This window comes from Hesperophylax consimilis, chromosome 6, assembly GCF_061612785.1.
Source record: "Hesperophylax consimilis isolate HC1 chromosome 6, BYU_Hcon_1.0, whole genome shotgun sequence".
Lineage (NCBI taxonomy): Eukaryota > Metazoa > Arthropoda > Insecta > Trichoptera > Limnephilidae > Hesperophylax > Hesperophylax consimilis.
Genome location: NC_142841.1, coordinates 7,830,113 through 7,844,685, shown reverse-complemented (window position 1 = coordinate 7,844,685; position 14,573 = coordinate 7,830,113). Strand labels below are relative to the sequence as shown.

Sequence of the window (14,573 nt, the reverse complement as noted above, 5' to 3'; positions counted from 1 at the left end):
CTATGTTGCGATGGCCAGAGAAATTATTTTCCTTTCCTGGAGGTCACGGCTAGATAAATTCTGAGGTATAAAAACAAGATTAAAACACAAAAATAACCTCCCCTTGGGTGAATTTTCGGTCCCAACTTAGGCTATACAAGGTTTTAGCTTTTTTAGCTCCTTTTCCGGTGACGTCTCGTTTATTTAGAAAATCGAGTTGGCAACACTGGTGACCGCTATAGACCGCTTTCGGTTATTTCTGAATAGTTTTCTGGACTGAATCTTGTGAGTGGTATATCTATGAGTTTTCTTCTTGACTTGACAGAACAAACAGATCGAGTGATAAACAAGTGAGAAAACCGAGGGTGTTAACGACTTGAAAAAATGTACGTATTTAAAAATAATTATTACGTAAGAAACGTGAAATATAAATGCATTTATTAATTTTACTGTTGTCTGATTATTGTTATTTAGGTCTGTTATTGCGATTATAAATCCGGTACGGTTTATCGGAAGATGGAAGTATTTCAAACCTAGCCTAATACAGGTTTGTGCGCAATCCGGATCGGCTCCCAAGTCTTCGATAGAGATGCAGCATGAAGTAACTGAAAGGGAGAAAAAACATTTAGTTGCTCTGGGAAAATACAAATCCGTTGACGAAGTCCCTAAATATGTTTCGTAAGTAACACACATTTAACTTAAAATAATTCCAACAACGTTATCCTTGCGTCAATAAACAAAATATTTTTTCTAATAATGCAGTAATTTTTTTGTTTACGAGATATGTATGTTTGGTTTTCAGTAATCAAAAACACTGGTTTTAAATCTATTTAAAAACATTCATTTTCAAATTTGCACAATATTCCATTACTTGAGAATAATAAATAATATAGTTGCTGCACATTACAATAAGAAAATTGCTTTTATCATTTTCTAGAAAGAATCGGGATTGCTTCAATTTTAACTCTTGTAATAATCTGTTATTTTTTATATAGATTATTTAAAAGTTAAATATGCCACCACATATTATAGTAATCACTTAATGAAGGTACATTTTGTTTCTGAAAAATACAATCAAGGTACGAAATTACAACAAATAGGTACCTACCTACTTATAAAGTGTACAATATTATAATAGAAATGCAAATTGAGCATCCACAATAAAGTTTTTACCTCTTGGCAGATTGGTTGGCATGTTGGTTTCATTTTTATCTGCTTTGTGCTTGTTAGTGGTTATGCGAGATTGGTATGAATAAATGATTGCATTATTGCATTGATAACAACAGATTTGAAGTGAGATAGCATTTTTTTTTTTTTCAAAAAAACTCTTCTTTCAGAAAATTTCTTATGAAGGTTATTTGGGTCAAAAATTGGGTGCAGATTTCATCAGCCAAATGATGATTGCAAAGGTTTGTTTTAATACTGGGTCCATTATTTAATATAATTATTACCCAATTAACTGTATTTTACAATTTATATTTTGCATAGTTAAGGGGGGGCTAGGGTTAATTCGTACGAAAAAAGGCATTTTTTTGTGAATTTTTTGTGACAACACAGTTAAAATCTCTTTATTAAATCTAATAGTACAGTAAAGTATGACATTTTAAGAATGTTGTATAAAATTTTCACGGAGAAATATTAAAAAATATGGCAGTGGCAGCAATTATTCGGACGTGTCTCAAAAAAAAGGAGAATGGCGGTGCCCCTCATAACTCGGTGCTGGGTCATCTGAAATCAAAAAATTAAAGTTCATTCGTTAGATAATAGTTTTTCCCAGGTAACGCTGGGAGGGTTTTTCGAAATTTTAATTTTTCACTTTTTTGGAACACTTTGAAGGGAAAAACGCTATTTTTAGTGAAAAAAATCGGCTAATTTGTTATTGTAAAATAATAATTACTAACAAATTTGAAAAAAAACTCTCCAGCGTTACCTCGTAAATTATGTACAGAAATAGTTTTCAAAATTTCAAAAGGATCGGTGCAGTAGTTTTGAAGTTATGACGGGCACCGACTTTGAAAACGTGAGTTGTGGGAAAAACGCTTTAAAGTTTTGAACACTAAAAAATCTGGTATTAAACGTTTATAAGCAAATTTTATCGGCTTACCTCACACTGAATCATCAATGCCAGGTCCATAAAGGATGTTGCTATCATCCATGATGTCTAAAGCACCCTTTTGCTCCTGTCTACGACGAATCCTGCCTTCTTTAGTTTGTCTCTCAGCTTCCTGCTCTGCTCGGCTTATACGTATGGTCGGGTAGGGGTTAAAATCCGACAGGTATAAAAATACTCGTAACTTCGTCAATTTTGCTCCAATCAACTTGAAATTTGAACACAATATTCTTAACATGTTAAACATTTATTTTAAAAAATAAAAATAAAATACAAAAAAAATAATTTTAAAACCCTAGCCCCCCCTTAATAAAATATAACAAATTCTTCTATGAATTTGAGTTCAGTATGCTTGTATCTTTCAAAATATTTCCTTATTTCTCCAGTAAATCTGACTGTAAACTATTTATTGCAACTATGTTGGCACGAGGGTGGTGAGTTATTTAGTTTGAATTTATTTTTAAATGCACTGCCTATGCTTGCCAGCGAATTTTGTAATGTATGTTTAATACATTTATTATACGCAAGAGTTACATTTGTCGGGATCTATTGTAATTGAGTTCAGTTACGTATTAACTTTTGAATTGAATAACAAGCACACAAAATGGGAAAGCTGACTTGGAAATTTTATTGGAGGAGGTCTACAGCACTATGAGATGATTTCTCTTTTCTTTCGCCCATGGGATTCAATATATTGCATGTTTTAGTAAATGTAGAAATGTATTTTTGTGATAATATTCAAGTCACTGAAAGAACAAAAAACGCGATCCGTTGCATAACCATGGTTATATGGCTGCATTAGACGAGGCGTTTGTATGATTTTTGATTGACCTTTGATTATTTTCTTTTCTTGTTATCGTATAGTACAATACATGGAGATAAATGCATGGACAAATATTACACGGAAATAGATTGGATACGATTTTGAACTTGTTTCTAGGAGTGAATCAAAGATGGCAATGTCTAGAGTCAGTTTAATAGACTTGTGTGAGAGATGCTATGAAAGACTATGTTCCGGGATAGAGGTGTGTAGTGTTCTATCCTCTCTATTCACCGTTGGAGTGAATCAAAGACGGTACTGTTAAAAGTCAGTATAATAATAAGATTAAGGTGATTTTTTATAGCGCCGTTTTTGTGACAAATCACCTTAAGGGCGCTGTACAAATATATAACATGTTTCTAAAATTATCTTATCTTATTATTAACCATAGACTAGATAAACCATTATAACAATGTATGACCAACAGATTGCATCCACCGGTTCGTCGATCAATAATACAAAAATGTACAACGCTTTTGATCACTGAAAGTAATGCTGTGTTGGACTGTACATATATTATTATTTATTTATATTCTGTAGTTTACAGGCAGTATACAGTACCATACTTACCTGGAGGTCTCTTTAGATTAACACTGTTTATTGTTTATTAGAGAAATTTAGATAAAGTTCACATGCAGAGAACACAATTTGGATGTAATTGGAAATGCTATTATTTAATTCTGGTATTTATTTTAATAATATGTATATATATATATTTATGTTCATTAATGAGCTTGTTTAGGAAAGGAAAAACAAATTTAATGATGGGCAATGTAACAGAATGTATAAGTATAATAGAAGAGTGTGTTCTAAGATAGAACAGCTGACTCCTGCATAGAAACAGTGCATTTGTTAAGAAATTACAAGTTATATTTTTTTTTCTACATTTACCCGAGCACCAAATGAAATATGTATGTAGTGAGCAATTTGGTGATGATTTAAATGATTTTTATTTATAATTTTGTTCAGGCATGCAGCTTTGCTGAAGGGAAAGGATAAGGCTCGCATTCGCTACGCAAACTGGATGATACTAGCCACTATTATAGGATGCATTACAATGGTGTACTTGGGGAAGAAAGAGGCTGCAGCAGGCGGGTCCGTTGAGAACCTAAATGAACAATGGCACAAAGAAATAAAAGAAGAGTACGAAAAAACGCAGAAAAAGTAAACCATCATTGCGGTGATTAATAATTATACAACTACTAGAAATAATAATTGTTGATAAAAGCTCCTCATCAGGTCTCTGAAATATTTAATTAAGTTTTACATTATTTTTATTTTAAACCTTTTAAATCAAATTTATTAAAAATATATTTATGTAGAAATCTATCTAAGATTTGTATTATTTTTTTTATGCAAATATTGATTGGTTGTAATAATATTGTAGATTTATTTGACATTTGGTTTACTTACTCAGACTTGGTGCTAATTAACAATCAAAGAGCGGACAAATTGAAGATAATTCAGTTTTTGATAGTTGATGGAAATAGGTAAAGCATTGCAATATTTGCTACGCGGCAAGCAGTGTCAAAATGTGCTCACGTAAGTAATATTCCAATTTATAGCGGTTAGTTTATATACGCATACGACCGAGTCGACAGGAAAAAGCTATGGAAGGTGTTGTCCAAGTATGGACTGGAAACGAATCTCACACAGGCAATTGCGTCTGTATGAGGGAAATGTTTCATGTGTTAGGGTGAACGGTGGTTTTACGGGTTGGTTTGATATCACAAAAGGTGTTAAACGAGGCTGCGTAAAGTCACCATGGTTATTCAAGCTATTCATGGATAATTGTATGCGAGAATTGAAAGAGGTGGGATTGGGCACGAATTTGAGTAATCTGAAAGTATGTTGCCTGTTGTATGCTGATGATGCGGTGCTGATTGAATTGAACAGAATGGAAGATGTACAGTCTAGGATGAACGAAGTATGCATGAAGAATGAGTTAATGATGAATGTAAGTAAGTCTAAAGTCATGGTGTTTGAAAGAGAGAGTACGAAAACAATGTGCAATATAGTTGTGAATGTGAGGAATACTTGCAGTAGGTGGATGAGTTTGCGTATTTAGGTAGTATGTTTACGAGAGATGGGAAGGCTGACAGAGTCGGGCCATGTCAAGAGCAAGAATAATAGAAGAGTATGTATGAGACGATGTAAAGAGTGTGTGCCAAGACCGAGTTGTTTGGCAGTCCGTCCTCTCTGCCTACTCCTGCGGGAAACGGCGTGATGGTCAGTTAGTTATTTGTTTCCAATTTATCAAGGTTGTGTGAAAGATTTTCATTCCCTTAAATTTTCAGTAAAGCAGCATTTTACACATGTGAACTGGAAAAAATATGATAAATATTTTGCAGGCCAGCTGATGACCAAGACGGAAAATACCAATGTAGATAGCATTTTATTTATTAAATGTTATGTAATAAAAATGTCAATTTTTAATTAGTGACATCTCTTTTTTTTGGCAAATTTCATATACATAAATTTGACCGCCCCCGTTGTCGAGGGGTAAGGCTCTCGACTAGCAAGCTGGAGGTAGCGGGTTCAAATCCCGGTGTGCATGAGTAAATTTTATTTGATTAGTTTGTCATTTCACAAATTACTCATTTAAAATAATATATAGTATATTTGCAGTACGTTCCAGAGTGGAAGAAACTCTTTTTTTTTTTTTATTGAGCGGAGACGGTTTACATCTCCAATTTAACCTCATTCCTTTAACAGTCATCCGGTCCCTTTTATAAAGTTCACAAGGGTTGTCATTGGATATGTGGCTATGTCTTCTGGTTCCAGGTGTGTGTTCCCAGGTCTCATCTCTCCTCTCCAATCCCCCTTGGTTCCCTGAAGGCCCCAAAAGGGAAGAGAGCCTCATCTCTCCTCTCCATTCCCCTTTGGTTCCATGAAGGCGCCACAAGGGAAGAGTTCACGGAGATGGCCTCATCTCTCTTCTCCACTCCTCCTTGGTTCCCTAAAGGTCCCACGAGGGAAGAGAATCTCATCTATCCTCTCTACTCCTCCTTGGTTCCCCCAAGGCCCCATGGGGGAAGAGTCCACTCCCCGTTGGTTCCCTGAAGGCTCTACAACGAAAAAGTCCGCTCCCACTTGGTTCCCTGAGGGCCCTACGAGGGAAGAGGGCCTAATCTCTCCTCTCCATTCCTTGCTTCCCTAAAGGCCCCGCGACGGAGGAGTCTACTCTTCCTCGGTTCCCTGAAGGCCCCACGAGGGAAAAGGGTCTCTTCGCTCCTTTCCTCGTCCTCGTTAGCTCCCTGAAGGTCCCAATAAGGAAGAGCTCTCCTCTCCAAAAAAAAAAGAAGAAACTCTCAGTATCACCCTTAAGACCACCATTCAGAATTGAAACATTGCTTGAAATAGCTCCAGCCATGTTTGGTGATCAGATCTGAATAGCCAGGTAATTCAGCACATTCCTCTTCCCCATCTGCTTCCCCTCCTCACTACCTTCAGTCATAGTCTCACTGGCTCCAGAAGGTTGGGAGCAGTTGGGACTCTTGTATGGTTTCACATTTAAAAAAATATATATATATACAGTCGATTCCGCTTAATTGGTACACGGTTTATCAGGACAGCGGGTTATTTGGTACAAAAGTGAAAGGATGGGAACCAAATAAAGAAAGCTTTGGTTATCTGGGATACCACTCCGATTAATTAGGACAAATTTGGTTCTAAAGCCCATGCAAATAGTTGAGATGGGCAGACTTACGGGAGGGAGAGGGGAGCCAAAATTTTCAGGATTGGGTAATAATGTGAAAAAATATAATATTAGAGAAAAGAGTTAAAAAACTAATTTTGAAGCAGGAAAATGAAAGTGGACCTTCAAATAATATTGATTTATAAATAATTATTAAATGCACACAATAAAAAAAAAATATTTCACTCTTAAATTAAAATGTTTTCATAATGGAGGTATTAAGCGCACAGCGACAATATTTGTGCCCAAAGTGAGTTAGCACATAATTATTTTTATGTATTGAAATTTTTTTTAAATTTTAAAACGCATATTCGAGAGTACTCAAGTAAATGTAATATTAATATGTAATCCTGTTAAAAAAAAGGGTAAATTTTTTACTTACTGTTAGATAAAATAGAGCATCAGTTAGCAGATTTTTGCAAGAAATTAATATTAAATACTACTATTTTCCATAATCGTAAATCCAAAAGTTGTCAATTATTGTCATTAAGTTGAAGCAAAAGTACCAAAAAAAGGTCAATAAATAAAAAAAAATTATCTCCCTTAAATGGTATGTACCGATGTGTCCCAATTAAGTGATTTGACTCTAGTTTTTATTTCTCAGAGACAAAAGTGCCGAATTAACATCATACGTAAGTATTTCAGTTTCCAAAAATAGAAAATAATGCATTTTAATAGTTATTTCGTTAAAATTAAAATGGCGGCCATTGTTATTGACGCGAAAGTTTAAAGTTAGTTTTTTCTTCTCTTATTTAACCCAAAATATGGTCCTAAAATAGGTTCTTGGTTTGGGTTAAATAAATAAAATAAAAATTACTTAATGTTAAAACCTGGCATGAAGAAAAGACATCAAATTAAGCTTTTTTTTAACAAAAGTTACTAAAATGCATTATTTTCCATTTCCAGAAACCAAACCAAAGTGTTTTTAAAATAAAATGTACGTATTGAGTGTGTCACTATTTTAACTATATTTACCAAATTGTGTATTATATTTCGAATTATCATTCTAATATCTAATATAGGTTTATTGAGAAAAGCAAAATCTGAAAAAATTCAAAACCAAAAAAGTCACTACCGTGTAATATTTAATTTGTTAGTTGCTCAGTTGTGACAAAAATCAATCAAATATATTGAGAAAAGCAAAATCTGAAAAAAGTCAAAACCAAAAAAGTCACTCCCCTGTAATATTTAATTTGTTAGTTGCTCAGTTGTGACAAAAATCAATCAATGAAATTAACATTGGGGTTGTTAACAAAGGGAAAAAATATAACAGTTTATTAAATAATGGGATACAATATACATTTTATTATTTAGCTACATAATTATGCAATATCTAATATAAAATATGATAAACATCTATAAAAAGTCATCAACCATCACGAGACTGGCCGTTTGAACACAAACTTTACTAAAGTATGTTTTGATGGAAATTTATTTGACTAAAACTAACTGGGTCTAAAGAAGTTTCTGCACCTTTCATTGAACACTTTTTGAGTTCTCTCTTTTATTACTTCCTCGACACTCAACTCGGACTGCAATAATCGCAACTGCAAAAATAAAACATGAATAAGTACAATGTAATTATTATAGTGCACTTTAAAGAATCTCTTCAAATTGTATACGTATTGAGATTCGTGACTTTTGCCCGAGTGGAGATAAAGTTTGAATAGTGATGTTATCATAATTAAGGCAATATGCTGTATCTCCAATAAGCTAGTTTCGTGATAAATATATTTTTTAACATTTTGTTATTTTCCTCACAAACTAATATGTAGTAGTAACAATTTTAATTTTGGTGAAAGGTTAGTAGACTGAGTCTTCATTTAAAATGTTGAAAAAATGCAAGTAAGAAGATATAAAATTAATGTCCAAAGAGATTTAAAGTGATTTATCAAAAACTAGCTTTTTGGAGATATAGCATATAGCAATAACACACGGCGGGGATAGCTGCCGATATGTAAGGACAATACGCACTGTAGACTCCCGCATGGGAACAGCGCTATAATGGCAAAACAGCATATTCGTAGAGTTGTCCTGACAGAACTATTTTATGATGCAATGTTTCTTTACAGAAGTATTATTTTTTGCAGTTACAGCATTGTGCCATTGGCAATTCTCTGGGAAGTAACCACAATAAACTAAATTTATTTTATCGATGCTGACTGTGCTCACGTATACCACGACCAAACAGATACAGGCTCATGACTTTTGTACTACTTGAGTGTTGCAGAGCACTGCCAAAGCTGCCAAGCACGCCTGCCAAGCACGGCCTCAGCACGGGCAAGCCACCCCTAGTGATGCCAACATTATTGGAAAACTTTGAAATGTTAACAATATTGTACATAAAAAAAAAAACTAAAATTTCCTGAAAATCTTTAATTTTTATTTATTTTTTTTATTTATAGAATACATGATAATATAATAATACATTTTCTTACATGTGATACATTAAATCACCACACTAGGCGACTGCCTGTCTCGTGGCGACCAATGGTATATAGTTAGTATGTGAGGTCTAGTGTTAACATATGAATTAAATATTTATACATGTTTAAAGTATGAAAGATTATATTAGAATGAATTATAATGGAAATAGAAAATATAAAAATGTTAAAGTAGAAAGCAGAAGATAAAGATAAAAAGAATAAAGAAGAAATAAAAATAGAAGAAAAACAAAAAAAAATAATTTAGAAGTCTAAGACATGCTATTATGCAGGAAAAGATCAAATACATAACTCTCTTTTCTGGTTGTGTAAGTGTACATGCATGTATGAGCGCGTAAATACGCGTGTACACGCATACATCCACACACACACTTATTCATATTTATAGATTTTTAAACAAATTTAAAAAAAAAATCGTTTTTTACTAAGGACGGGTTGTTTCGGAGAATTTGAACAATTCATCAAATTTCAACGTTCATTTTCGGGTTCTGTGAAAGTCCTATTCAAGTTCTGTTATTATATCATTGTAGGCTAGTTACTTGACAAAACTGAAATAAAAACAGAACTTGAAAAAATCTTTCACAGAACTTGAAAACGAGCGTTGAAATTTGATGAATTGTTCAAATTCTCCGAAACAACCCGTCCTAAGTAACATCAATAATGTTGAATTTTTCAAACATCGAACTCTATCACACTCCAAAGTCAGGAGCCGCCACTGCCGCCTAATAACCACAGATGACGTATTTAGTCAATGTCATATTGATACAGGGTTACTAGGTCTCTGGTTCAGATGAGCAACTTTGCGACGACTATTTAAAAATCCATACACAGCGCACAGCACATACAGCGCACCTCCATATTATACTGTAATGGATTTTGATGCAGCGATGCAATTAGCGATTTTGCCTGCAACTAACGTTGCGCGTAAGCGCCTTGACTATGAGTATAAAAATGTTTCCAATCTCGAATCAGAAACAGAAAATCTGTGTAAATTTTGTAGCTTTAATTCAAATCAATAATAATTAAAAGATAAAAAATATATATGCTGCCTGTCATATCTTGATGGTGTTTGAAGAAGCATTTGCGGTGAAATTTGATATCAGTTCATTGTCAAAATAGCGATTAAAGCCTAACATGATCAAACAATCAATTTTATGAAACTGTAAATAGCCCAATGCAGATTTTTTGTACTTTTAAATAACAATAGAAAGTTTTTTATGTGAGAAGTATAAGTCCAGACGAAATTGGTTATAGCGATCACGGCAATAGCGAGTTCACGGCTATAAAGAGCAATTTCATAACGATATTTTAGTTCAGGCTCATCTTCATATAATTGTTGGCTGTTATAACGAGATCGATTCACTGATATACCGTGCAAATAATTTTGTCAACACAATTTCTGAATACACTAATGGGTCATTGGGTCTGAAAAATAATCATATAATTAGGAAGAATTCTTTAGGAACAATAAATAAAAAGGGGTGGTATAGTTTCCCGGCACACAAAGCGGCTGGCGGGAATTTCCCATTTTGTTAAGGACGGATTTATATATTTATGGCACTACCTGTATAAGGATAAGATTGGTGACTATGTGAAATATTACTATCCATCAGGCACTATGCAAATGGGGGAGTGGGTGGACAGCGAAATTAAAGATTGAAGGTTTCAATTGATTTCTTTTTAAATTTCGTATTATGCAAACCGGTTCTTCAACTTTACTTTACTTCCATTTAGGACATGCATTGGAGGTTGACCACCACTTTCCTACGGCGTGTAAGGAAGCTACTTTTTATAAAAATTACTCTAGACCCCAATGTCCAAGCATACAGTGTTAGTAGGCATATAACTGGATTACATCTCATCTCATTTAGGAGATGCAGCGTAAATTAAACAAACTGTGTAAAAATATTCTCAGCAACATTTTGATTTTTCCCTTTAGCCATGTTGGCAATATAAAATTGAAAAGCGAGCTACAAGAATTGGTCCGTGCGTTGTGCATCACTGGTTTGTAACAAGTAAAATTTTACAGCCGAAAAGCATAACAATCCCGAGCAAGATTTTACAAGCGGTACGATACGCACAAGCTAGTATCAATAGACAATTAAGTGATATTTTTCTTGGAAGACATGAACCAGGTGATGACGATACTTACAACGCGTTGATTGTTTTGAGGCGGAAATTGAGAAGCATGAAATCTTTAAAACAATCATTGATTATACATTTTGTTAATAAAAGTGAATTTTTCTATTATGCTTTTTTTAATATGTAATACCCACTCGTATTTTGAAAAGATACTGCACATTTGCGAATATATTGAGAGCAGGGGCATTTAGTTAGGTGCATATGACTTTTAAAATTCCGATTTGGATGTAATGATTAAGGCGATGCACTACGTCGTGTAATATTTTAAATTGAGCCGCTATCAATAATAACCCTTAAGTAGATGGCGATAAGGTTTAAATTCCCGCTTAACACCATCCGCCTGTTTTGATTTATGCAAGAAAAAAACATGGCCAAAAAGTGCCTTTTATTTTATTTTGTGGATGTTCAGGCACAAGTATTTAATTTTTTTTCGATCGTTTTATAAATAACTTAATTTTCCACATTATACAATAAAATCATAACCGAAAATAAGTTCGTAAGTAGGAGATTTTGAACTTTAAATCAGTTTTCATAGGCCTTATACATAATTTTTTTCTGGGCTTATAAAAAGACTTATCTAAAATACACTCGATTATTTCAAAAGCCAAGATGTATTCTACTCGCCGTATTTAATTAAAGCATCTGAAACATTTCTAGGCGACCAAATTTTCAAACCAAAAACACATGATTTTGCATTACTACGTATGGCATCGCCTTAACAGCTATAAGGAGGAGATTTAGTCGGTCCCCTCGTGCTCATTATAACCAAGTTTGACTTATTTCTTTTGATAGTTCCTGCTAAATTTTGCCACAAAAACTTGGAGGATCACCAAGTCTGTCGTCTCACGGGTCGGTAAGCAATCGACGTAAACCAAATGCTGTAAAAGTTCCACACTGAACTGCGCTGAAGACCGTTACATTACTGTAGTGAACATAATTTTCCGCGCAGGGTCTTACAGTACTCGGTTTATGTCGATTGCTTACTGACCCGTGCCATGCTGTGTACATCTATGCCACTGAGATCTCCGTTGTAACACCTCTTTCTATTATATGAGTCATTAGTGAGAAAGATGTACAACAGATCAGCAGTCGACCTTTAAGGTCTGTCTACATATGACGACTTGCACGCGCAAACAGATTGTGAAAGTCACAATCAATTGAAGTGTATGAAAGCCATTTGTGAATTGCACAGTTTTAGAGCAATTTAATGTTTGTGCTATATACCGTTTTGCTGTCTGAACATGTAAGATTGAGCATGTTGACAGACCTTTATGTAGAAACTCTGTGAAAAATTGTAACAATAAAACTCACCTTGGTTTGTTCTGCTTTGAGGTGTTTTAGTAACTCTATATCATCATTAGAGCGTTCTTTTTTATCTTTCAAAATCTTAACTTTGTCAGCACTAGATAAAATGCATTTCTTTATTGCTATTTCTCTCTGGGCATGGCCCGTTTGAATTTGGGAGAACAGATCCTTACATTTTGCGGGGGCATCAACTTGACTTTTAAACGAGTCTGTTGGAATCGAAGTGTTCAATGCGTAAATTATTTTATCGTCCAGAGTACGCATTTTGTTCAAAAAATCCTAGAAAAGATGCATAAATGTGATATTTTTAAAAACGTTGACAATAATACAATACATTTGGGAGAGTAGCGGAATAGGTAATCTTTAAAATATCTGGATGATTTCCTCAGAAGCCTGATTATCCCTAGCGAGAAAGCCGAGCATTTCAATGCCTGAGGGTCAGAGTAAACTTAACTTTTGATCATTATTTTAAAAACAGTATAATCCGATTTCTAACACCGGATATACCAATTCAGATTCGAAATATCTAATTATCAAACAGATAAGGTTATGTTCTAGTGAATTCTGCTCTAGAGAAGTATATTTAGATGCAAAGATCTTATTTAACGTTAGTTGATGAGTAAAGGAACAAGTTTCCTGCTATGTCTGAAACAAAATTTCCACGATCAAAATTAATAAAACTATGAGATATTTATAAATGAGCCTACATACCTGAAATTGCAAAAAGTCCTGGCATTCCATATTAGTTTCTGTTATTATAAATTAAAATTATTGTACTAAACACATAACCTCTCGGATTATGTTAAGCGCCGCTGGATTTCGTTTACTCTATAGGGTCACAGACAATAATTTAATTTATGCTGGTACCCGTGATCCGAGAAAGTGTCAGTGGAGAGAAGTTCGGGGCATTTCTTGCCGCCCAAGCAGAAATTCTTTTTCATGGGAAAATTGAGAACTGTCGAAAAAGTATTTAATTTTCTTTTAAGTGCTTCACTACCATAAATAAACCACTCATTTACTACTCCCCTTGTAGAACTATCACTACAAGCAATGAATATTGGTGGAGTTCAACTGAATTCGGTAGGTTTTCAAAAAAAATCGGTTGATTTTACAAATTTCGATAAATTTTCTGTGAAGGCATAGATTTTGCCGAAATCGGTAAATCTACCGAAATTTCGGTAGGAATAGCATCACTCTGTGTCGGCTCTTCTAAAAAGATCATTTGGTCAATGACCTCCCAAAAATATTAAGCAATACTAAAAATAAAATAAAAAAGGATTTCAAAAACTACTCGATTATTAATTTTGTTTTATTCGTGCAGATTCGTACGTTTTTTCGATTCGTTCCAGCGTCATATAGCGTCCAAATGAGAAGCTATTGTATGTGCCTACCGTGGGTCACTTTAAATTTTGTCCCAAACCAATCTCCTATCTTTCTCTTTGCTATAGAGACAAAAGAGGTCAACACTATCATGTCTGACGTATGCTTAGTATCTTACAAAAATGATTTTTTATGTGTTTTTGTACATGACCGCGGTGAGATAGATATATCTACGACCTAAGATTATTAAGGTAGAAGATGTGAAAAAGTGTCAGTCGAAAATTTTTTGTGTGATAAACGATAGCCATCGTGAAGTTGAATATTAGCTCGCGAAATTATGTTTATCATTCTGGACGTAATTTGCATAGTTGTCAAATTCTGTGGATATCGTTTTGAAAGAAATCGCAAAATGTTAAACCAATTGCAAACATATTCAAATAAATTAATAATTAGTTTATGTTACAAGAGAAAAAAATAAAGAGGTTAAAAACGATATTTTAAAACGAAAAGTTATAATTTTTGTCAGTGTTTTTGCGGGTGCAATAAAATAGACGTATAGGTACTTTTGCTTTCATTGTTTACTTTTTAAATCTACTTAAAAACAATGGAATGAGGTTGGAGTTAGTGATTTAAAAACTTTCAGGGGGAAAAGATCTTTCAGAAGAAAAAACATGAATTAGTTATATGTGCATATTATTAGATAAATACATAATTAAACAATATTGTACTACCGGCTTCAGAATATGTAAGTATAGG

At 33.8% G+C, this 14,573-nt stretch overlaps 2 protein-coding genes across 2 annotated transcripts; one reads left to right on the top strand and one right to left on the bottom strand.

Moving 5' to 3' along the window:
• The first annotated feature begins 231 nt into the window (after positions 1–231).
• LOC149422914 (UPF0389 protein GA21628) lies at positions 232–4,241 on the top strand. Its single transcript, XM_089632355.1, has 3 exons — positions 232–365; positions 454–657; positions 3,879–4,241. Coding segments are annotated over exons 1-3 (405 nt in total). The 5' UTR covers positions 232–363; the 3' UTR covers positions 4,078–4,241.
• Positions 4,242–7,683: 3,442 nt separating this feature from the next.
• Positions 7,684–13,337, bottom strand: Ccdc58 (Coiled-coil domain-containing 58). Its single transcript, XM_089632354.1, has 3 exons — positions 13,209–13,337; positions 12,504–12,776; positions 7,684–8,153 (listed from the first exon to the last, which is right to left on the bottom strand). The coding sequence occupies exons 1-3, from the start codon at positions 13,236–13,238 to the stop codon at positions 8,052–8,054; spliced, it is 405 nt and encodes a 134-aa protein (XP_089488480.1). The 5' UTR covers positions 13,239–13,337; the 3' UTR covers positions 7,684–8,051.
• Between the last annotated feature and the right edge of the window lie 1,236 nt (positions 13,338–14,573).

Excerpts from the sequence above, each read along its gene's own strand:
- LOC149422914 (XM_089632355.1), top strand. Across the intron at positions 658-3,878 it reads GAAGTCCCTAAATATGTTTC|GCATGCAGCTTTGCTGAAGG; the intron begins GTAAGTAACACA and ends AATTTTGTTCAG.
- Ccdc58 (XM_089632354.1), bottom strand. The coding sequence starts at position 13,238 with ATGGAATGCCAGGACTTTTTGCAATTTCAG. Across the intron at positions 12,777-13,208 it reads AGGACTTTTTGCAATTTCAG|GATTTTTTGAACAAAATGCG; the intron begins GTATGTAGGCTC and ends CATCTTTTCTAG. Across the intron at positions 8,154-12,503 it reads TCAAAGCAGAACAAACCAAG|TTGCGATTATTGCAGTCCGA; the intron begins GTGAGTTTTATT and ends TTATTTTTGCAG.